The sequence below is a fragment of the Xenopus tropicalis genome, chromosome 4, assembly GCF_000004195.4.
Source record: "Xenopus tropicalis strain Nigerian chromosome 4, UCB_Xtro_10.0, whole genome shotgun sequence".
NCBI classification, from domain to species: domain Eukaryota; kingdom Metazoa; phylum Chordata; class Amphibia; order Anura; family Pipidae; genus Xenopus; species Xenopus tropicalis.
The window spans coordinates 123,559,150-123,583,187 of record NC_030680.2 but is presented as its reverse complement, the minus strand read 5'-3'; the positions used below and the strand labels follow the sequence as shown (position 1 = coordinate 123,583,187).

The 24,038-nt window shown below is 42.9% G+C and overlaps 2 protein-coding genes across 2 annotated transcripts; one reads left to right on the top strand and one right to left on the bottom strand.

Annotated features, from left to right (window-relative positions):
* Window positions 1–5,521: 5,521 nt before the first annotated feature.
* Window positions 5,522–6,256, bottom strand: LOC116410503 (latent-transforming growth factor beta-binding protein 4-like). Its single transcript, XM_031901343.1, has one exon. It carries the CDS (start codon window positions 6,254–6,256, stop codon window positions 5,522–5,524), a length of 735 nt encoding a protein of 244 aa, XP_031757203.1.
* A 653-nt stretch (window positions 6,257–6,909) lies between these two features.
* Window positions 6,910–23,791, top strand: stimate (STIM activating enhancer). Its single transcript, NM_001005033.2, is given in 8 exon segments — window positions 6,910–7,180; window positions 16,622–16,670; window positions 18,038–18,133; window positions 18,853–18,974; window positions 20,313–20,425; window positions 20,739–20,816; window positions 20,938–21,087; window positions 21,745–23,791. Coding segments are annotated over 8 exon segments (882 nt in total). The 5' UTR covers window positions 6,910–7,023; the 3' UTR covers window positions 21,862–23,791.
* The last annotated feature ends 247 nt before the right edge of the window (window positions 23,792–24,038 follow it).

Below are 24,038 nucleotides of genomic sequence, written 5' to 3'. Positions count from 1 at the left end.
ATATTGTTGTATTCAATGTCAAAAAGACATAATTCTGTGTGTGTGTAATTGCTTTTGGCAGCTACATCTCTCAGACATTGGGACACCCATATAACTCAACATTTTTAATGGTCAGTTTATATTTCTGTTGGAATTCACAGCTGTGAAAACCCTCAGGTATAAAAACAATGATACAAAGAAAGAGAAGAGTAGGCCGTGGGCTATGTAGGGAAGCTTTAAGCTTTGGGTGTCCAGTCAGATTTTAAAAATGCTGTAAATCAGAAATTTCCAACCAGAAATGCCTACTGGCCTACTTTAAAACTGATCCAGTAGCTTATATGGCATCCGTTTAATAAGCACGCCTCTTCCCCACTTTAGAGTAGTCCTCTTGGATCTAAAGAACAGCAGTTGTAGTTACAGTCAGGAGTATAACTTCTGGGCCCCCTGTGTGATTTTTGCTCTCATCACGGGCCACACAAAATCGTGGGTGACAGTCAAAGAAGCAGACCCCCTATTGGGACCCCCCCCAAGCTTCCTTGATAGTTACACCACTAGCTACAGTGCCACCGGTAGTTATAGAACCTTTCTTCAGGCTGTAGTGTGAAGATCTTTACCAGGGGTGCGGAAAAAGGAACTGGTAACTTTAAGAGCAAAAGTTTGGTCTTTTTAAATGGAACTTTGTCTCTTCTAGTGCAGAGAGTAATTGCACTAGCAACATGGCATCAAGCAGATCACTTCAGCCAGCATGGGGCTTCCACCTGCCCCTGTGCCAAAGCTGAATAATGTTTCCCAGGTCCAAATTGGGATTTTAAAAAGGCCCTGGCATTTCAAGTACACAGAGGCCACACAGCCTCCGACAGGCCCAATAAATAGTGACTGGCATCTGGCATCTTACAGCAGCCCCTCTGGCATTTGCCAAAACCCACAGATTGCCAGTCTGGGCTTGATGTTTTCATACATCAGCACAGCCCTTGGCATTCTCTAAATTTGTAGTCACGAATCATACCTGGCATTCATCAGACAAGAGTAGCCAATTTTAGACTCTAGGGCACTCAGGAGTACTTAGAAAACTGCAACATAGATGACAGCTAATGAGAACCAAAATGACCATAGGTTGGATAGTGCTATATTACAGAATGGGACCCTGCAACGGGCTCCTCCACCACTAAAGAAAGCCCTTGAGCACCTTTATTACCCTGGGCTTAGACACGCTTGAGATAACCTATGCCTTTCGCTTTTCTTGGTTATGGACTTTTTGTAAAAATTCTTTTCTATTAATAAACTAAAAGGGGAAGTGAACTTCACAGTTCTGCCCCCTCCGCTATTTCTGATGGTGGGAGAAAAAAAATTATAGTATATTTGCATTATTTATTTTGTGGGTTTATGAAATATATATACTTGCCAGAGCTGAGTTTTTCAGTAAAACATTTAACTGCAGAATTGACAGTACCCTCCTGGCAAGTTCAAGGGTTAACTGATTTTCATTTGGTCATGTAAATATAATGTACAAAGCAAAATATGAATTAGATGCTGATTTCGTTTAATAATTGAATCAGAATTGGATTTTGGCCTTATGTTTCTAATAAATTTGTTATATTTATTCTTCTTTGTGTGTCCTTATTGCTTCTTAAATTGAATGTGTATGCAGGATTGGTGTTAAAATATAAATATGTTTCTGGGGAAATTTATTACTATATTAATTTGAAATTGGGCTGGTGTTTTAGATGTGTTTTTTTAAAGCGATAGCCACATTCATAGTCTTATGAACAGGGCTGATAATGGAGGAGGGCACCATTTGTGTGTTTTTAGGGGCATTCAGCAGTGTTAACTGAAAACAGGTAAAGTTTAGTATGCGGATAAGTTTGCACATTGCCAGTAAGAAGGGCAAGCAAAGCAAGAAAGTAAGGCAGCCAATTGCTCAGTAAGCTATCAAAGCTGCCAAATACAGTGTGAGAATAACCCCCAAAGCCAAACAAAGTCAGCTCTGTCACAGCAAAGCCATAATATTCTTAGTACAGGTTAAACCAGGGGTGGGCAAACTTTTTGGCTCAGGGGCCACATTGATTTACAGACAGGCCGGGCCAGTGTTACACCGTTTCTGCTTGTCAGTCACCAGATGCCAAGTCTGACCACCCCTGGATTAAACACAGTCCCATTACGCAGGTCTGGTCTGGGATTCAAAATAAGACCTGGCATTTTAGGTACTCAGAGGCAGGGACGCCCTCATTCAACTCACATACGGAGCAAAGGGGAGAGGACACGCTGAAGTTTTGTGTGTGTCCGGTCCCCATTGCTCCGTATGTAGCAAAATTTTGTTGCAGCTTGGGTGGCATGCTGCCCCTAAATTTGTGCCACCCCAGGCCTTTGTGACCTTGCCAAAAATTCAGGCCTGCTCAGAGACCCAAACTGGCCCCCACCAGCCCAATAAATAGTTACTGTCAATTACAGAGTGGGCAGAGTGCTAGTAAAGCAGCCAGTCACTAAGTGAGACAGCTAGGGTTGCTCCTGTCCGGTATTTGACAGGCCTAGCCAGTAAATTAGCAGCTAGTGCCGGTATTTAGAAGATCTTACAGTATATCTAGATACAAAGGGCTAAAGGTAAATGGCAAAAGGCCCACAAATCTTGCTGCAGCACTAAGGGGCATATTTATTATGCTGTGTAAAAAACAGCAAAAATTTCCCACACATCGGTATGCATCGCCGAGCAAAAACCGTGTAAAATCAGCGTAATTTTCTTACGCGTTTTTTCTTCCACCGGAACATATGGAAAAAAAACGGCGTAATATTGGGCGATCTTTTCCATTTATTTTACACAGCTTTTTACTCCGTTTTTTTCGGCGAATTAGTTTTACACAGCATAATAAATACGCCCCTAAGTGTGCCGCATTTTTGGGAACTCCAGCTTCACTTTTGCCTTGACCCTATATTTTCTTGAGCACAAAAAGAAGAAAGGAAATGCACACAAAACGATTTGCTGGTGTAAAAAAATACCTCCAACCTGTTTATTGCGGCATGCACATACAGACCAAGCCTTTCAAGGGCTTCACACCCTCTTCATCAGTGGAGGCAGCCCTGCCCATAAAGTGGAGGGGTGGTGGCCACAGCAGCAGATGTGCTTATGTGTTTGGGGGGGCCCCTGGGTATTAAGGCAGAGGCAACACCTTATGTGACTGCAAAGGACCTGTGTTGCACTGTTCCATGGTGCAGCATTGCTTGCACAAACATGATCTGCAGGAGAAGCCTTGGCTATGACCCAATTACAAATGTTAGCTTCTGAGGTATGCAAAGCAGCATGTAGAAACAAGCGCTTCCAAGTGCTGGGGACTGGTAAATTCAAAACTCTTTGGCCACAATCACCAAAGGGGGGTGAATCCATTATGTTTTGGGATTGTGTGGTAGCCAGTCACACAGGAAACATTGCTTATTGTAGAGGGAAGAATGGGTTCCACTAAATATAAGTAGTGATGAGCAAATCTGTCCCCTTTCACTTAATCAAAAAATTAGAAAAACTGCTGAAAAATTTATGAAATGGGCATCTTTTTACGGCAACTTTTTTGTCTTGGCAACTTTTTTATCTCAGTGACATTTTTGTCTCTGCTACTTTTTTGTCTTTGCAAATTTTTGCAGCATATTCGCAAAAGAATTTCCAGATGGCCAAATGCAGAACTTAAATGCAAATCCATGCCTGGCGAAAAAAAAAATGTTATCACAAAATATAAGCAAATTCTAGATGCCAATGTGAAACAACCAGCCAAGAAGATGAGGATGAAAAGGGGGAAACTCCTACAACAAGGGGCAATTCAGCCCCTAGCTCCACCCTGAGGCAGCCTACGGGATGCTGCCCCCTTGCCCCCCGCACTTGGCTTTCTTGTGCTGGAGAGGGCTGTATCGTTACACTGAACTTTTAGCTCTTGAAGTTACCAGAAGCGGCTCGGTAAAACAGCCTTCTCAGTGCCCTGACTTACACCTCATCGAATATTAGGCTGATGCCACACGTGGTGTTTTTTACGCTGCGTATTTTCTAATTCTCTCGGTGGCTGAAAAACGCACGATATCATCATCCATAGAAATAACTTGAAAAGACTCAAAGCAAACCACACAAAGCGTAAATATGCTAGAAACCGCCTTAGCACGGATTTTTCAAGCGTTTGTCGAAATACGCCAGTATTTGCACAGCAAGCTATTCCTATGTATACACAAAGGCAGCTGCCAGACCTAGCGGAAATACGCGGCGCTTTTTACTATTTAGCACCATGGAAATGGGATTTGCTACGTCACCAGTACTAGGCTGAAAAACGCCATAGTCAGGGGCTGTGTGGCTTGTACGGCATCTTTAGGCTGAGATACGCACCGTAAAAACGCCACATGTGGCATCAGCCTTAGGGTTGCCACCTGGCCGGTATATTGCCTGCCTAGCCGGTAAAACACTTACCAAGGCCGGGATTACAAATTTATGGGCAATGTACTTCCTGATAAATTTACAGTACCCTTAATATGAGCCCCTGTCCTGCCCTGATCTGTCCTGATACATTTCCCCCCCAATCCTCTGCATAGCTTGTACTCTATCAGCCCTATGTAGTAGCCATCCATTTCCATCTCTGTACCTCCAATTTTAATCACTACACTGCCCCTTTTGTGCTTGATACTCCCCCCCCCCCCCAATGGTAAAAATAATTTAAAAGATGGCAACCCTATTGAATACCTGTGGGTAGATGCAGTGTTGGACTGGGGACCCATGGCACCACTGAAGGAGCTGAACCCAAGGGGGGCAAGTGCCCCTGCCACTAACAACACCCCCCCCCCGCAGTTGATGACATTGCTGACTCCCAGTATGAGACCCTGGGGAGCGCTCGCACATACCAGACCTTGTAGCGCTCACACATACCGGACCCTGGGTAGTGCTCACATATACCGGACCTTGTAGCGCTCACACATACCGGACCCTGGGTAGCGCTCACACATACCGGACCCTGGGTAGCGCTCACACATACCGGACCCTGGGTAGCGCTCACACATACCGGACCCTGAGTAGCGCTCACACATACCGGACCCTGGGTAGCGCTCACACATACCGGACCCTGGGTAGCGCTCACACATACCGGACCCTGGGTAGCGCTCACACATACCGGACCTTGTAGCGCTCACACATACCGGACCCTGGGTAGGGCTCGCACATACCGGACCTTGTAGCGCTCACACATACCGGACCCTGGGTAGCGCTCACACATACCGTACCCTGGGTAGCGCTCGCACATACCGGACCCTGGGTAGGGCTCGCACATACCGGACCCTGGGTAGCGCTCACACATACCGGACCCTGGGTAGCGCTCACACATACCGGACCCTGGGTAGCGCTCACACATACCGGACCCTGGGTAGCGCTCACACATACCGGACCCTGGGGAGCGCTCACACATACCGGACCCTGGGTAGCGCTCACACATACCGGACCCTGGGTAGCGCTCGCACATACCGGACCCTGGGTAGCGCTCACACATACCGGACCCTGGGTAGCGCTCACACATACCGGACCTTGTAGCGCTCACACATACCGGACCCTGGGTAGGGCTCGCACATACCGGACCTTGTAGCGCTCACACATACCGGACCCTGGGTAGCGCTCACACATACCGTACCCTGGGTAGCGCTCGCACATACCGGACCCTGGGTAGGGCTCGCACATACCGGACCCTGGGTAGCGCTCACACATACCGGACCCTGGGTAGCGCTCACACATACCGGACCCTGGGTAGCGCTCACACATACCGGACCCTGGGTAGCGCTCACACATACCGGACCCTGGGTAGCGCTCACACATACCGGACCCTGGGTAGCGCTCGCACATACCGGACCCTGGGTAGCGCTCGCACATACCGGACCCTGGGTAGCGCTCGCACATACCGGACCCTGGGTAGCGCTCACACATACCGGACCCTGGGTAGCGCACACACATACCGGACCCTGGGTAGCGCTCGCACATACCGGACCCTGGGTAGCGCTCGCACATACCGGACCCTGGGTAGCGCTCGCACATACCGGACCCTGGGTAGCACACACACATACCGGACCCTGGGTAGCGCTCACACATACCGGACCCTGGGTAGCGCTCGCACATACCGGACCCTGGGTAGCGCTCGCACATACCGGACCCTGGGTAGCGCTCGCACATACCGGACCCTGGGTAGCGCTCGCACATACCGGACCCTGGGTAGCGCTCGCACATACCGGACCCTGGGTAGCGCTCGCACATACCGGACCCTGGGTAGCGCTCGCACATACCGGACCTTGTAGCGCTCACACATACCGGACCCTGGGTAGGGCTCGCACATACCGGACCCTGGGTAGCGCTCGCACATACCGGACCCTGGGTAGCGCTCGCACATACCGGACCCTGGGTAGCGCTCACACATACCGGACAGGGGAAGATAATCTGGGAAACAAGAGCGGAGCCAAATGGGGCACAACTACATACTGAATTATGAGGAGGTCCAAACTTTGACTATTTTCTTTGTTTCTACGTTTTAATGCTGGGGAAATGAAATGTGCATTAACAGTTGCAAATATACTGTTTCTGTAACACATTGATCCTGCAGTAATCATCTCCTACTTTGCACTTACTGAATGAACTAAATATGCCATTTGGCAAAGTGGCCAAGCTTTTCCTTCCAGCTGCGCCTGTGCCACCCGGAGACAACCTACACAGCAAGACAATATGTCTCTTCTACTAACGGCAAGTTGCTCCCAACCCTATATGTGTATTACGGTCACACAGCAACCCCATCCAGCTGAGGCGAGCACCTACAGCTTACTGTACTTGTAAGGAGAAGCCGCCCCTCTCCTGTCAGTCTCACAAGCCCCGCCCCTATTCTCTTCAATTGCCGTACAGCCCCGCCCACTGTAGGGTCACGTGTAAGCGATATTCCGCTCTCTGCGCTGGCACCGCTGTGACGTCAGGACACGGCCTCTTCCTGGCTTCCACTCGCTGGTTGCCTCGGTGACCGGCTCTAGAGCTGGCCCGGGGCCCGGTAGCGGGTTCTCCTAGCCATGGGGACGAGCAATGGCAGCAAGAGCCTGACCCCGGGGCCGTCCCCGCCCGACCCCAGTCCCACTGCTCCGGGCTGCGGGAATGGGGCAATGATGGGCTCTTTCGGGATCTTCTTGCAAGGCCTGCTGGCTGTGATGGCTTTCAGCATCCTCATGTGTGAGTATCCTAGTGTGTGTGTGTGTGTGTCTGTGTCTCCTAGTGTGTGTGTGTGTGTATCCTAGTGTGTGTGTGTGTGTGTCTCCTAGTGTGTGTGTGTGTCTGTGTCTCCTAGTGTGTGTGTGTGTGTGTGTGTGTGTGTATCCTAGTGTGTGTGTGTGTGTGTGTGTGTGTGTGTGTCTCCTAGTGTGTGTGTGTGTCTCCTAGTGTGTGTGTGTGTGTCTCCTAGTGTGTGTGTGTGTGTCTCCTAGTGTGTGTGTGTGTGTCCTAGTGTGTGTGTGTGTGTGAGTATCCTAGTGTGTGTGTATCCTAGTGTGTGTGTGTGTGTATCCTAGTGTGTGTGTGTGTGTATCCTAGTGTGTGTGTGTGTGTATCCTAGTGTGTGTGTGTGAGTATCCTAGTGTGTGTGTGTGTATCCTAGTGTGTGTGTGTGTGTATCCTAGTGTGTGTGTGTATCCTAGTGTGTGTGTGTATCCTAGTGTGTGTGTGTATCCTAGTGTGTGTGTGTATCCTAGTGTGTGTGTGTATCCTAGTGTGTGTGTGTATCCTAGTGTGTGTGTGTGTGTGTGTATCCTAGTGTGTGTGTGTGTGTGTATCCTAGTGTGTGTGTGTGTATCCTAGTGTGTGTGTGTGTGTGTGTATCCTAGTGTGTGTGTGTGTGTGTATCCTAGTGTGTGTGTGTGTGTGTATCCTAGTGTGTGTGTGTGTGTGTATCCTAGTGTGTGTGTGTGTATGTGGGTGTGGGGTACCTGCATGCCGTGTTGCTTGGGGCAGGAGCGTTGGCCAGTTTGGGAGACAAACCTTGCTCTGGAAGGAATGCTGGGGGTGTAGTTTATTGGGACCGGTTTGGCTCCGGTTGGAGCCGCTTTAGCCCGAACAAGGTATTATTCATGGGGATCTTATGACTGCGCAGGGCTACTAGCCCTTTTGTAGTTCAGAAAGGCTTTTTCCCTGGAACCCCAAGAATAAGAGGTGTTTCTTGGCTTCAGGGGTGACAAAAAAATATATAGTACATAATAAAATGATTATATTGGGCACTTTTATCTACTGTAACTCAGGAGAAGCCCCCTCTATTCTGGGGGTTCCAGGATAATGCCCTGTTACTGTGCAGTCTGCCCTGCCTGGGTAATGAGACATGGAACTCTATTGTAGCAGGTTGGATATGTCTGATTATGGTATTATGTCCCACTAGGATTGTGGCTTCAGCCTTTATTCCCTGGGGCCACATGTTCTCTTAACTCCAACCTGTGGGGCAACAGAACTCCATATTGTGTACTAAGTACCAGGAGGGGCACTAATCTAATGAACAGAGACAGGGCAGCGAGTAGTAACTGGCGCTTGTTACACTGCTCTTGTTCAGGAGTAATATTTGTGCTGAGCAATAGTACTGATTGATTTTCAGGGCCCAGCAGTAACTTCTTTGAGCACCCCGATGCCTCTCCTACCTGTTTCCTAATGGCTGCTCTTTACTACTTACTCCTCATTCTATGGTGTCTGGCTGAAAATCAGGCAGGAGTCGATAGGGGAGTGTATTGGCTCATTGATTGACTTTTCATATCCCCTACATTTTAATGTGATCGTTTGGCCTTAGGGCCAAATGATTGCATTAGCATGGTATTGCTCACTCATTTGGTGATCTCGCCAGTCGGGCAAATCTTACCATGTATGGCCACCATCAGATTGCATGTGAGTCTGGCTTTGTATGATTCTGCCAAGACTGTTTGGCACTGCTGGACTAATGTTAGGCTAATGGCACACAGGGCAATTTATCTGCCACTGCCATTCAGCAACACAGAGATCTGACTGCCACCACTCTGTGCGTTAGCCTGAGCACTTTCCATTAAATGACGTTAAATTGCGCTACAGACAGGGATTCCTGCCTGCTGCTGTTTTGTGCCAGGTGGCAATGGCAGACAGTAGGCACCATAACTCTTACAGTGTTTATATCCACTACATTGTCCAGTAATCCATCCCCCATCAAGCTCTGATTTTAAATAATTTAGTTGAGTCCAAAAATATCTAATTGTTCCTTCCTTATTATTCATTCTTGTGCTTTGTCAGCATTGACCACTTCTTCTTTGCTTGCAGCACAGATTTTCCACTAATCAAACATCCACGCTCATTCTCTTCTTAGGTATTTGTAACGTTTACATTTCCATAGGTAAATATTGCCCTGATAGTCTTTACTTTTCATGCATCTTTCTGTCTCTGACCTGACAGTGGAATCTTTGTATTGGCTCAGATAGGACAGCTGGAAGGTGAGGTGGCATATGAAGGCCATGTCCCGGGAGTGGTGGTGGAGGGGGTGCGACTGCAAGTTGTGATGTAAAAAGAGATATAGGGTGGGACAAGGTAGTTTAACTACAGTTCCTTGAGTCCCATACACAGCCAGACTGAGAACCAAGGTGTTAGAAAAGGCTATAAAATATATTTAAAAATATGCATTATGCAAATATGCATAAAAATGCATCTTTTCTTTAAATAATGTTGTTCCTTCCTTCATATTTTTGTGCTGTGTGTGTGCTTGTTGTACCCAGTGCGGGGTAAATGCTGTAATAACACAGCTGCTTCCTTGTGGTTACATTACTTATGCATTACATCAGATACTCATACCTAGTCATCAGGCTTGTTGGCCCAAGTTCAGTGACTGTACAGAAGCTGTTCCCATATAAGATGTGAAAGGGTTAAAAACGAAGCGTAAATAGTCACGGTCGTCCAAAGTATGGCACACAGGGGCAGCATAGGGCGGGCAGCATAGGGCAGGCAGAGTATGGCACGCGGCAGGCAGAGTATGGCACGCGGCAGGCAGAGTATGGCACGCGGCAGGCAGAGTATGGCACGCGGCAGGCAGCACACGGCACAGGGCAGGCAGAGTATGGCACGCGGCAGGCAGCACAGGGCAGGCAGAGTATGGCACGCGGCAGGCAGCACACGCCACAGGGCAGGCAGAGTATGGCACGCGGCAGGCAGCACACGCCACAGGGCAGGCAGAGTATGGCACGCGGCAGGCAGCACACGGCACAGGGCAGGCAGAGTATGGCACGCGGCAGGCAGCACACGGCACAGGGCAGGCAGAGTATGGCACACACAGGCAGCAGTCTGATCTGAGGTGTGAATAATGCAGGGAGTCAGTTAATCTCAGTACTGATACTGTTTAAAGCTTACACAAAGGCAAGCAGGCACAGCATTCAGACAGATGGGGCCACAGAGGGGTGTGCCACGGGCTGACAGTTGGACAGCACTGACATAAAACAGAAATGCAACAAATATTCAGATTCCATTAGTGGTAATGGAATAGGAATGAGAAATGGATACATTTGGTAATAATATTACAGAAGTTGAAATGAGAGTTTTAATTAAACAGACACAGGAATTGTTTGTGAACTCTTTAAAATGTTCCAATATTTTTATATGAATGTGACCTAAAACATTATCTGATTTTCAAACAAGTCCTAAAAGTAGATGAAGAAAAACTAGTTAAACAAATTAAACATATTATTATATTTTGGTCATGTATTTATTATAATATTTGGTGTTTGTAGTCAATGGGATGACAATCGTGTGAGTTAAGGTGGCCATACACGGCCGATTTCAGCTGCTGTTATCTGTCCTTTAGTCCAATTCAGCAGCTTATGTGCCTGTGTATGGGCACCAGCAACGGGCCTCCCCGACTGATATCTGGCCTGACATTGGTCAGATCTCAATCGGCAGGTTTGATTTTTCTGTTGGATCGGGACCTGCAGTTATTGCTGCAATACTGAGAGCACAATTCACTTACTTTGCCACACACAGATGGTTTTGGATATTTTTTTTCCAATTAATACATGACCGAATATAAGAATTTATGTTTCAGTTGTTTAACTAGGTTTTCTTCATCTACTTTTAGGATTTGTTTGAAACTCAGATGAAATTTTAGTTCACGTTTATTAAAAATTATGGAACATTGTAAAGGGTTCACAAACTTTCAAGCACCACTGTATATACTGATTAGTATGAAGTGATGTTGCCATTAAGGAAGTTGTTTAAATTATCACTTGGCAGAATTGACCATGTATCTGAGCCCTGCCCACCACTAGACTGACATTAACATGAGCAAGCTGTGCTTATATCATATATTCCTTAGGGACGAGGGAAGTATCACATTTCCTCTAGTAATGCATGCATTAATAATCCAGTGCTCCCATCTGGGCTCCGTTATCTTTGTTGTTTTATTCACTAACCCCCAAGAGTGCTGTGCAAAAAAAAAAAAAAAAGTATATAAACAAAAAAACAACCACAGCCTGGGTCTTGGCTGAGACAATTCTGTATGGCTAATGCATAGTGCAATTAATCCATACAGATTAATTTTTGTTTTTTTTTTACCCACCTTGCTACATTCTTTTCCAAAACTCAAGATTTCGAACTGGGCTGGTTATTAAAGGGGTGGTTTCACCTTAAATGTAACTATTAGTATTTTATAGAATTAGTAATTTTTAGTAACATTTTAATTAGTCTTCGTTTTATTTGCCTTCTTCTGATAATAAAATGTCAGACCCTTTCCAGCTTAAAAATGGCAGTCACTGACCCTGGAAAGCATAAAACTGTTGCCCCACTCCTATTTATATTCCAGTCTCTCATTCACACCACTGCTTGTTTGCTAGGGAAGTTTCAACCTTAGCAACCCAATAGCTGCTGAATTCCAAACTGGAGAGCTGCTGGACAAAAAGCTATGTAATTCATACATCCACACATAATAAAAAGTGAAGACTGATCACAAACTGGTTTAGATTGTCACTCTCTACATCACACTAAAAGTTGATTTAAAGGTAAACAACCCCTTTAAATTGCATGAAGCCAGGAGCGACGTGCATCTATACAGGTGGGATGGGAGTGTGCACTTACAGATGCTTCAGTTGCATGTGATTCAACTGAGTGAGCCTTTATTAACCCTAAGGCACTTTATACATAGCACTTATAAAGATAAGGGCCAATGTAACGCATATGACTTGTTAATGGGTGCACCCATGTTTCCTCTATTGATTTCAGTTAGGTGTTGGGCTATGCTTTCTCTCTCCCTGCTTATAAATGCAGGCTAGGAAACAGCCGTGTCTGACTATAGCTTGGTATGTCCTATTACTTACAATAAAATATACAGACTGTTTGTGTGTGTGTTTGCACAGGCTGGAGATGTTAAACTACTATGTGTATAATTTTCCATAATTCATGTTAAGTCTGGTTAATCCCCAGGTTTGGTATTTGCTTTTGTTCTTGGAAATGTGTGCAGAATAAATATGATTACCAGCAACAGTGGGTTTTAGGAAAGAACAAGTGCAAAGGAATAAAACATTAGCAGATTATCTATAACTGGGGTAAGCACCCATATTAGACAGTCTGTTGCAACTGTTGTGCTTTTGTCCATGTTAGTATGTATGTATATCTTTATTTATAAAGCACTACTTACAGTATGTGCACAGTGCTGTACAATAGAATAGATTAATACAACAGGGTTATTAAAATAATGATAAATACAAAGTATAACAATAAATACAAGGTACAGTGGCAAAAAGTTAAGACAAGCGGATAGAGGTCCCTGCTCCCTAGAGCTTACAATCTAAATGATTTAGTTTAGTGATCCCTTATATTGTACATGGGCAGATAAGCTGTTTAATCATTCTAAGGGACTCAGATAGGTAACTTTAATATGCCTGTGTATGGGCGTATTTAGGCAAGAGTCACTTTAGGCCGATTGTTAATGGCACACAGGGCAATTCTGCACATTTTGTTGCCCAAGCTTTTTCCCAATTGCCAGATGGGGAGCGGAAAAGAAAAAGCTTGGAGTTGTCCTCCTTCATAATTGCCATAGGAATGAATGGCATTTAGAAACGTGGGCTTAGTGGGAAAATGCTTGGGCAAAAAGAAATGCTTAATTGCCCCCTGTGCCATTACCCTGCTTTTATTACATCCAGACAGAAACTTCTTTTCCTTGTTCCTCAATGTGTGCTTACGTTGTCCTGTTAGCTTGATTGGGAGCTACATGGGATAAATGCACGTATACAGGTATATGTTCAAAATATGTTCTGTAAACTTTTTCTTTTCTATAACTTGGGTATTGGCAGAGCTAGTGAATAGCTAGGGAACAAGTAACTCATTAACCACAGACGGGCTCACCCTACTTCCCTTTACAGGGTCAAATGGGTGGGTGGTTGTATAAAAAGTATAAAAACAATCCATGCTACATGAGCAATGTTCAGTAAATAAACCATGTTTTATGTAGCAAAGTTTAGGAACTGGTATGCTGATACTTTACTTTGGAAAGAAATAGAAATATGTTGGATGTGCCCAACCGGGCCCAGCAGTGCGGCACTTTAGGAGTTAACATGAGAAACTGAGCTACGTTGCAACTTTCCCTTGCAATTGGGGCTGTGTAAAGTCAGCTACTGTTTGCTTGTTCCAAAGGGTGCGGCCCCAGAACTGTCTGGAAGTTTACTGACTTTCCCCAACAGCTCTATCTGCTGCAGTTCTACTTACCTTGGGCTGTTTGCAGAAAGGTGTCATTAACCCTTCACAGTGTGCATTATTACATTGTACATTATGTCACTGATATGGTACAGAAATATAATTAGCCTGTTATTATGTATTATTTTGGGATATTTTTCCCCAATGAATGTTTATCTTTATTACTTTTTGACCCATTTGGCAAACTCTTGGCTAGTGACCATGTGCTGCTTAAGCACTGTTCCTTTGCTCACTCAATTATTTAGAAGGTGGAAATATGAGCTGCTGGCTCTGTTAGGTTTCTCTGTACTTTCCTGTGTCCTTGCTACCTGCTCTATTAGCTCTGTGCAGTAAAGGGGCATATTCGGTTTTCTCTTTAGCCCAAGGCTGCCCAGAGTAGCTACCATAGGACATGAGAGAAATTTGCGGGGCCTTGTATGGCTCTTGGATCAGACACATAAAATTATTTTTAATTATTTTAATTACTATATTAATTATTAAAAGTATAAAGGTAGTATTAGTACTCTCCTCTGAGTTTATTCTTAAGGTTTTCCCCTTACAGGGCCCATACACCCCCTAGTTTAATAATTAAGGTTTGTGTTGAATATACATTCTGCCTATCTTGTTAATCACAAAAACTTTATGGTATTTCCAACTCCATGTTTGATTCTTGTGAGCTGGATAATTGCACAGATACTGCCCCTGCATAATGGACTTCTGCTTATCTGTAAGAGAACAGCCAGAACAAAGGGTGAAGTGGCAGGGTTGGTGTTTATACAGAGCTTGGTATAGTTAAACCAAAAGAAATAGTGGTTCATTAGTGATTTATTATAAAAATAACAAAGAAATAAAAGTATAATGTGTTTCCAGCATTAGTTCCATATATGTTGCTTTTGTTTATATAGGTGTATCCTGCTCATTTAAGGCAATTCCACCTTTAGTGGACTTGTTAATACAGGTATGGGACCTGTTATCCAGAATGCTGGGGACCCGGGGTATTCCGGGTAAGGGATCTTTCCATAATTTGGATCTCCATAACTTTAAGTCTGCTAAAAATCATTTAAATATTAAATAAACCCAATAGGGTTGTTTTGCCCCCAATAAGGATTAATTGCATCTTAGTTGGGATCAAGTACAAGGTTCTGTTTTATAATTACAGAGAAAAAGGGAATCATTTTTAAAAATTAGAATTATTTGCTTTTAATGGAGTCTATGGGAGATGACCTTTCCAAAATTCAGAACTTTCTAGATAATGGGTTTCTAGATAGGGGTCCAATACCTGTACATGCAATGTAAGCCAGTCCTCTACATCCATGTATAAAAGCATGGTTTTATTTAACAGTTTAGCTCAGCCCAACACTACTACATACTTAATCATGGCTGAACAATGAATGAAAGCAGCCATTTATCTACTTGGGTCTGGAGTGCTTGTTTGTACCTGAATGCATTCTTGCCTGCTACCCCAGCTATACATTTGGAGAATGTGATTGCACCCCATGTTAGAGTTTGTTTAGGCATAATAAAAATCTAGTAATATCTAATAATATCTAGGCAACCTTTTCATAAATGGTCAATACAAACTGGGAAAGTTACTAGTATTGTATTTGCTATTGAAATCAATATTTACTACTTCCATTTATTTGTTTGTGACTCCTGGGCGGGGGAGGTTTCCTTAAATGTGTGTTCTCACCCTGGTGGCTGGGTGCTGCACGGGTCCCTGCTAAGTATCTGGGGCAACTAGCACCACTTTATTACATCACAGAGAGTGTCTCATCGGGTGCCCCCCCCCCCCCCCCCAATCAATCACCGGCCTAGGAATATTGACTTGCAACTGTCTGGGAAGTTCTGCTAAACATAAGGGTTGGGTGACTGAACAAATAGCACAGATTGTATTGGTCATGTTTCATGTAGTGCTGGCACTTGGCAACTTTGTAACAGTGTTTTGCATCCTTATTGTCTAAAAGAAACTCTGTACAATAGGCTATTTCATTTCTGGGAAACGTAGCATTGTGCAAGTGTGTAGTGCCCTCCATCTCATAAGGGTAGCATGTTATTATAGGCTGGGGACAGATGAGACAGTAGCTGCTGCTTAGGGAACTACCAGCCTGCAGATATTGAAGCAAGGGGTATTAGAGACACTTCCAGGGGGCACTACAGGGAGTCTCCTTGGCTAAATTCTCTAGTCACTCTGAGACGGGAAGGTCTTGCTTGCCCATCAATCAACAGATTTAACAATGTAGTTACAATATATCTAAGCTAACTTTTTGACCCAAAATATCTGATGAATAAATTGGTAAAATGTTATGTGCACCCACTACATTTTTAGCACAATAATAAATAAACAATACTTTGGATACCTCTCTTATGTATTAGAGCCAGGAGATGTGCTGAATTCTGCTGTGTGTGTGCCTGCACCCAGGCCAAATGAATGGCTCCAAAGGCAGGCACAACTAAATCCTTTTTGAGCATAGGGGCAGATTTTTGGTTTGCGTTCATCAGCAGGCTGAGAATCTGCCCCATGTGCATTGGCCTAAAGCTGCATAATTACCTATGCACTTGTTTCTCTCCTCATTTTGTTTGTCTCCTCTTAATAAAAGATTGTAAGCTCTTCAGTGCAGTGACCTCATTATAAATGTGTATTGGAATACCTAGCACTTACATATTATTGTCATTGTTTATTCATAATAACTATAGCCCTGTCTGTGTTTATGACTGCGTACATTTGTGGAGACAGCATTCTTGTGTGAGTAGTTAGTCTGTATTTTATATTCAAACACTAGAGCATAGGTGCATATTCTCAGCTTATCCACTCAGCCACTCATATCATTGGGTACAGTGCAGCCAATAATAGATTCTATATGAAATCCTCACTATGTACAAAGTCATGCAGCATTTTGGAGCTGTTCAGCACTGAGCATTTCCATGATATGTCTAAAGAAATCTAATCCCAACCCCATTGTATTTCAGTAAAACGCCTTCGAGAACCAAAGCATGAAAGACGTCCTTGGAAAATATGGTAAGTACTTTATACCATATATAGTAATTAATCCTGCTATAAAAAGCCATTTTCCATTTTTCGCCTTACCCCTCCTGTTATTATACCCATGCCCATGGTTTAGGCATTCTAGCTCCATCTATCATGATTATACACTCTCTTACTGAGGCTTATGCACAATTATTATGTTTCCCAGCCTTCAGGCTTAGGGTCCCTGTATCCAGTATGCAAGGATAGCTGGGGGAAAAGATTTATTTGAAGAAGTTTGTCTGTGTGCTCTGACCTATAAATTGGCATGACTTTGGCATTGCATACCATGCTTCTGCCCTATTAGGTAGGAATGTTCTTGGTTTGCATTTGCATAAGTAAATTTTCTGTTCCACCCATGCCTCAGCTGCTGCCAACACTGATATTTTACTATATTTAACTGTATGGACTTACACAACAACCTTACCCTAAAAACTGTGCAATATTAAAATTAAAGAACTTTGGCCCATACCATTTGCGTGCACAATAACATACTGAATTAATTTTCCCCTTAGACTTGGAAATAAACATGTTTTATGATGAATGGTTATCATATTATAGAATTAGTCTGTAAGGAGAGCATATTGATATAGTGATATAGGAAAGGTAAAAAAACATTCAAACAATGCAGATACTAATTCTCAGCAGGAATGCATAATTTACCATAATATACCAGAAGGTGGCGCTCTGAGTTAGCTGCCATCGACATACACAGTATTTACAGGATACTGGTTTTTGCAAAAGGACCCACTTCAAATGCTCCATTTCATTAGTATTTCTAGAATATAGAGAATGTCTTTAGGAATGGAATAAGGGGTGAAAACAAGGAAATTCAGTAAAAGCATATGAAAAGCAATAAGTAATTGTTATATTCTTTGTTTATATATTATTAGGGTTCCTTGAGCAAACAAGGTTAAAGCCATCAGTCTAGAGACCACCAAGGGCTGTGCAATACCAATCCAGCCATTGTAATAATAAACAGAAACACAAGACTTTATGATTGTGGCAGTTCAGTTGTAGACTCTGCTTCTACCCAGCGACAATGAAAGAAAGAGAGAGAGGACAGAACAGGGATCCACATGCATACAGTGCGACTTGTAGTCCAGCTGCTCAAAGATGGTTCAGATAACGCAACACCCATTCTTGTTTCCATAGGATTTCTTTGTGAAATATCAGGCCTGCAGTAATGCCACACTTTTGTAGTGCTATGAAAGTTTTTTTTATACATACAGGGGTTAAATTGCACCAGTGCATATAAGGTATAAGCCCTGTAAAGTGATACTGTGTGTTGTGTTGGTGCTACTGAAAGCAAAGGAAATGGGCCGTTTTAACACAATGCTTCCTCTTTTTTTTTTTTGTAGGTTTTTGGACACATCCAAGCAAGCTATAGGGATGCTGTTTATCCATTTTGCAAACGTCTACTTGTCGGACCTTACCGGGGAAGATCCTTGCTCTATGTATGTTTTTTGACAGTATGATCATTATTCTGTTACATAGGCTACAGTGCCTTGTTTGTTAATATACATGTAGATTAGTCCCTTTGGTAAAAAAAATGCAATGTTCCACTACCTAAGGGCTTTCCAACCGGAACCTTACAGGCCAAAAATACCCTACCTATAGCTCCATATGGCCCTCTATTATTTACATCCCACTTACACAAATATATCTATTGTGTGGAGGTGAAGGTGGGGTCTGACAGTGGCAAAAACTAAAAGCTTTATGTATCAGTGGTCAGAAAGCTACACTGTACAAGAAATCCAAAGATTCTGCTGACTGCTTTCCTGGACATTTTCTAAACTTATATGGGATAGTGCGGTAGCCTCAGGGGGTGGAACAGCTGGCCTAGTTTAATCATTTTGGGGCATATAAGTGTGTTCAAACAAGCATCTCTGGGCTGTAGGACTGTAACACTGCAATTTTAAAAGTCATTTTCTGTGTTAAAAAAAGAAGCGTTCCTGCTCCCTGACTTTGTATTGCTGATGTTCCACTTCCCACCGGCTGCAGCCCTGCTCATACATTTCAGCCCATTTTAATTCCCCCTACTAGCTTCTGGAATTCTTCTGTATGTTAAATCTACTTAGCAGCTAACTATCATATGAACTGTATTAAAATGGTAATGGCAGATACAGAAATCTATGTAATTTTTAACCATCTAATTGGCTCTCTTCCCAACCAGATATCTGATTAATTTCCTGCTGGACGCTACATTGGGAATGTTGCTCATTTATATCGGGGTTCGAGTAGTGAGTTGCATCGTGGAGTGGAGGCAGTGGGAGTCCTTGCGATTTGGCGAATATGGTACATTCTCAAATAGTTTTTTAAACATATATATAGATATGGTGGTAAAATATTTTGAATGTGGATTTTACTGAGGTGTGAACTGCTTGTCTTTCTAACATTAAATAAAATAGAGATCAGAATTTGAAAAAAGGAAATAAAAGGATACATTCCCCAAATGAATAAATAATGTTGCCACAATAGTAACCGTTAATACTTTTACATGTAGCAAGGACAAGCTTCTAGTACAGTTACGGGATCTGCTATCCAGAAACCCATTATCCAGAAATTTCTGAATTACGGGAAAATCTTCCCCCCGTAGACTACATTACAATCAAATAATTTTGATTTTTTTTTTTTTTTTAATTATTTTCTTTATCTCTTTTAAGATGAAACAATACCTTGTACTTGATCCCAACTAAGATATAATTAATCCTTATCGGAGGCAAAACAATAATATTGGGTTTAATACATGTTTAAATGATTTTTTTAGTAGACTTAAGGTATGGAGATCCAAATTATGGAAAGATCATTTACCTGGAAAACCCCAAGTTCTGAGCTTTCTGGATAATCGGTCCCATACCTGTACTCACAAGTGCCAAGGGATAACATCAAATGGCAAGGCTTTCAACAACTGCATCTCTGTGCCCTCTGAGCGTTTCTAAACTTGCCACATAGTAGGTGCACCTCGGACTGCCCTGGGGTGCATAAATTAGCACTAATGTTATTAATGTTGACTACAGTTAGTTGGGGTTATTTATCAACACTGGGCAACCAGTTGGTGATTAGCTTATTTCAGCAAACTAAAAGCAAAAATGTAATTGGTTGCCATGGGTTACTGCCCAGGTTTAAATTGGCCCAGTGTTGATAAATGAGTTGCAGTGCCACTAAGGTATTTGTAATGAACTCCCATGTGGCTACTTAATGCCTCCTGCTTTTTGGTCAGGGGATTTGTCCTGATTTGTATGTTAAGCTCTTACAGTTATGCATTGCTGACACAGGATATTGGAATGTATTTCAACATGTCTTGATCCAGTCACCCAGTCTTTTAATTGTCATTTATTCTAGTTGTGAGATATCAGATAATATCATACCAATGGCAGGAAACAGCAGAAGCAGACAGGAGCCCTAAGTCTCCTTTCACCTGTTCACCTAGGAAATTATGGGCTACAATGGTTGGCTGCTTCTGTTCAGAAAGGCCAGATCATAAAAATGACCTAAATGGTTTATAATTATCATAATGACATAATTAAAACTTAAAAATGCTAATTGTCTTCAGTTTTCTAGACTAACAGTTTTGTATTTTTTAAAATGATGTTAATTTAAAGCCACTTTACAACTGTTTTACTCTTCCCATAGGTGAACCTATGCAGTGCAAAGCCTGGGTTGGTCAGTGTGCTCTCTACATTGTCATCATGATGTTTGAGAAAGCAGCCATCATCCTTGTGCTGCTCATACCACATCTCAAAGAGGTTAGAACTCATTATAGTCACCAGCTCTAGAAAATGTGGGATCTGGGACTTTCCCAAAAAGTTACTTTTCAAAATCTAAAGTAATAAATATGTTAAGTACCGGTACCATTTTGCTACTTTAGTGCATGCAGCTCCTTTTTTTTTTTTTTTTAGCTTACTTGTGCTTGGGCTAGTAACACATTAAAGTAACCGTGACAGAGAATGCTAGCATTCTGATTGGTCAGTTGATACTGATACAGTAGTTATATGTAGTGGATTTTAGCTAACTGTTAAGTAAAAAAGAAAACTACATTTTACTTGTTTTCATCCACAGGTTGCCAAGGTAAAACCTATAAAAAACCCTCAGCTGGAACTTGCAACTGTCATGCTGATTGTCCCGTTCTTTGTTAATGTGAGTTACCTATTTTCATTGGTACCTGCACATGAGTTTGACTTATGCTTATGCCAGTTTGTTGGGAGCGGATGCTATCTGTTGTCCTAACCATAAATAACAGTCCCTTTAATATTGACAGGCATTAATGTTTTGGGTTGTGGACAATTTTCTAATGAAGAAAGGCAAGACAAAAGCCAAGACGGAAGAAAGGGAGGGCAGCCCTGACTCTCGGAATGGCACCACAGTCCGGTATCGGCGTACTGCTTCATATGATGAATCAGAATCAGAAGTAAGTTTATAGATGTAATAGTAAGCAGATGTTATAGATAGCCAGGCCTGAGCCCATGTCTCATACATTACATTATCACTCTATACCTAGATCTATATCTAATTTCAGACCTATATTTTAAACCTGTATTTCCCCTTTCAGTTATGCTTTTGCTGCCTGAAAAATTTAGAAATTTCTTGGCCGAAACAGGTTCGTTTGTTTATAAAGTGCAGGGAGCTTAAATGGCTGCGTGAGAGTAAACAATCCCATCAGTGTTCTACCAGGCTGGGGTAGAGAAACACTTGGCAAGCTCTGTTTGGCACTCACCCATGCCACTTCATCACTCTTCAACAAAGCTACTGTTTTTCATTTTATAGTTTATTTAATTATCTTTTTTTTGCCTAAAAAGGGTAAAGTGTTGTCTTCAGAGGCCTGGCATTTAAGATCACTATGTCACTTTGATGGGAGATTTCAGCCTCTAGATCCTCTAGATAGGACACCATGAGAAAATGTCTCAATTATACAAAAAAACATGCCTTAAGATTTGGATTTCCAGGATTTTGTTCAAGTAATAAAGATGAGTTAGATGGAGTTCATCCAGTTGATAAAATTGCAGGCTGATATGTTTGTCTGATATGATCAGTATGATTGATGTTTGTCTTCTACTTTGCTGCCCAGATTCTCATCTCAGCAGATGATGAAATGGAAGAGTCAGAGGGGGAGGATGATTTGCGCAGGCTCACTAATTCCAAGCCGGTTAAGAAAAAGAAGCATCGCTTTGGCCTTCCTGTATGACGCGGTTTCTCGGGAGAACAAAGGCTCCAGTAAGCTGAGGCCTGCAAGAGGAATAGCGTTTGGCTGTTTGTCATTTAGCCTCTACCTCTACTGTCCAGTTAACATGGAAGATGGGAAAGGATCTCTCCTTTGAGGGCACAAAGGAAAAGGGCACGGGAGGGTTCCTTTGCACTACAGGCTGCTGCTTACGCACATACCTTCAAGCAGGTGCAATAAAGAACAACCTAAGTTCACCTGCTGCTCTGTGGATAGTGGAAGTCAGAGAAGGTCCCTCACCAAATCAGCAGTCATACAAATAGTTCTGTTTCTGCGGTTCTGCTCAGCTCTGAGAAGACTTTGATGATTTCTGGCTATTTCCCCCCTGGAAGTGTCTTCTTTTCTACCTTACTTTGCTCTAATTGTGTCCCATTCAGCTCCTATGGCCTCTCTCAGCTGTGTACATTGGATGGGATGTTCTCATTAACTTAACACGGGCAAGGTCAGCACTGGCCTCTCTACTAACCTATACTACTTGACCGACTTTGGCAAGTATCACTACCACACACCAGCCCGACAGAGAATGTGAAACTACTCACTTGGGATTTCATCTGGGAGTGTAGCCTGTTGCGGGTGCTGTGAAGCTGTGCAAAACACTCGAGTTTACAGAAGTCTCATTTCTATGCATTCATATGTCCTATATTTATCTGTAGCTACTCTTAACCACTTGCTCCACAGCTATACGGTATAACATTCTTTCAACTCCTGATACTCCCAGGTTCCAAGATTATTTCATGCCTTGCATAATGAGTATAAATGACCATACTTTATCTATGCTATGCTCCTGGGCTGATGCTTGTAAATGATACAGTACTGGAAATGACAGATTCCACCAGAACTGATATGTAGGACATAACCTATAGCTGCAGCCCAGTGCTGCCATTAAGTTTAAAAACCCTTCCTTACTCAGGGAGAACTGTTTTTCTTTCTTCCCTCACTGACAGCTCTGATGTTCTAAGTCTCACAATCTCATACTTAGTCACAGAGCTGACTCTCTCTAGGACTGAGGCTGCACCTATGGATTTAAAAGCCAGTTTGACCCAGAGCTTGGAGCAGACCATGAAAGAAGTGGCAAGATAAATGAAGAGGAAGAAGTGTGCATCTCTAAAGCTCTTGCTGCCAGACTGTTTGGCGCTACCAAAACATTTGCCCTTCTGCCATCTTTAGGAAAGACTCTGCCTTAACATTATTCTATTCCTTACAGATGACTTGGGGGTTCAGTCATTCCTTAATCCTTTTGCTTCCAGAAAGAACTACAGTTTTGCTGCACAACTAACTGTGGTCCTCGCTGGAAGCAAAAGGTGCAAAATAGATTTAATACCCCCAGTCACCCTGTTTTTGTTTTTTTGCACCTTTAATTTATATTTTCATATTTTAAAAGCTATTTTCTGCAAAAGGTCAAAAAAGGTGATAATTTTTATTTTATTGGTATTATGTACATAACAGAAATGACTTTCCTACTGACGGCACAATATCTACAATATCTTTTTTTATTATTATTTTCCAGTGTATGTGTCTGCAGGACTGTATGCTTTATTTTGGGTTTGGTACTATGGGAGAAATCCTCATGTAAAGGGATATATTCTGCATTATTTTGTATTGCTGGTTATTCAGCAGAGGTCTGTTACTTTTTTTGTTTTGCTTGGTAACCCCTTAACTGCCAGAGCAACCTGCATTTTATTAATCTGTTACCTTACAAATGATTGCAGGCGCTTCATCGCTGAAACAATTGACAATTATTGTAATACGTTACACTGATAAGTGCTTTCCCTTTTTATAACAAGTGTATGCCAGATTGATGCACTTTTTATTGACTTGTGAATGGGGTCGGGAGGGATCAGCAATGGTTATTGCTTTGGTTTCTTCTCTATAAATACAAGTTTTCAAGAGGTGAGTCTTGTCTTTGTGTTTCTTTTTACCCAGTCAGTTATTTCTGGAGAGTCTGTCCAGTCATGTAGCTCACTGTATGTGTCCATACCTGCTTTATTGTGCATATGTCATCTAACTAAATATTTACAGTATTTTCTTGATAGTCCAAAGCCAGTAGGTAAAGGTGGCCATATACGGGCCGATTTCAGCTGCTGATATTGGCCCTTTAGACTGATTTGCCAGATTATCTGCCCATGTATGGGCACCAACAA

What these genes read in the sequence shown, in the direction of transcription:
- LOC116410503 (XM_031901343.1), bottom strand. Translation starts at nt 6,256, where the DNA reads ATGTGCGAGCGCTACCCAGGGTCCGGTATGTGCGAGCGCTACCCAGGG.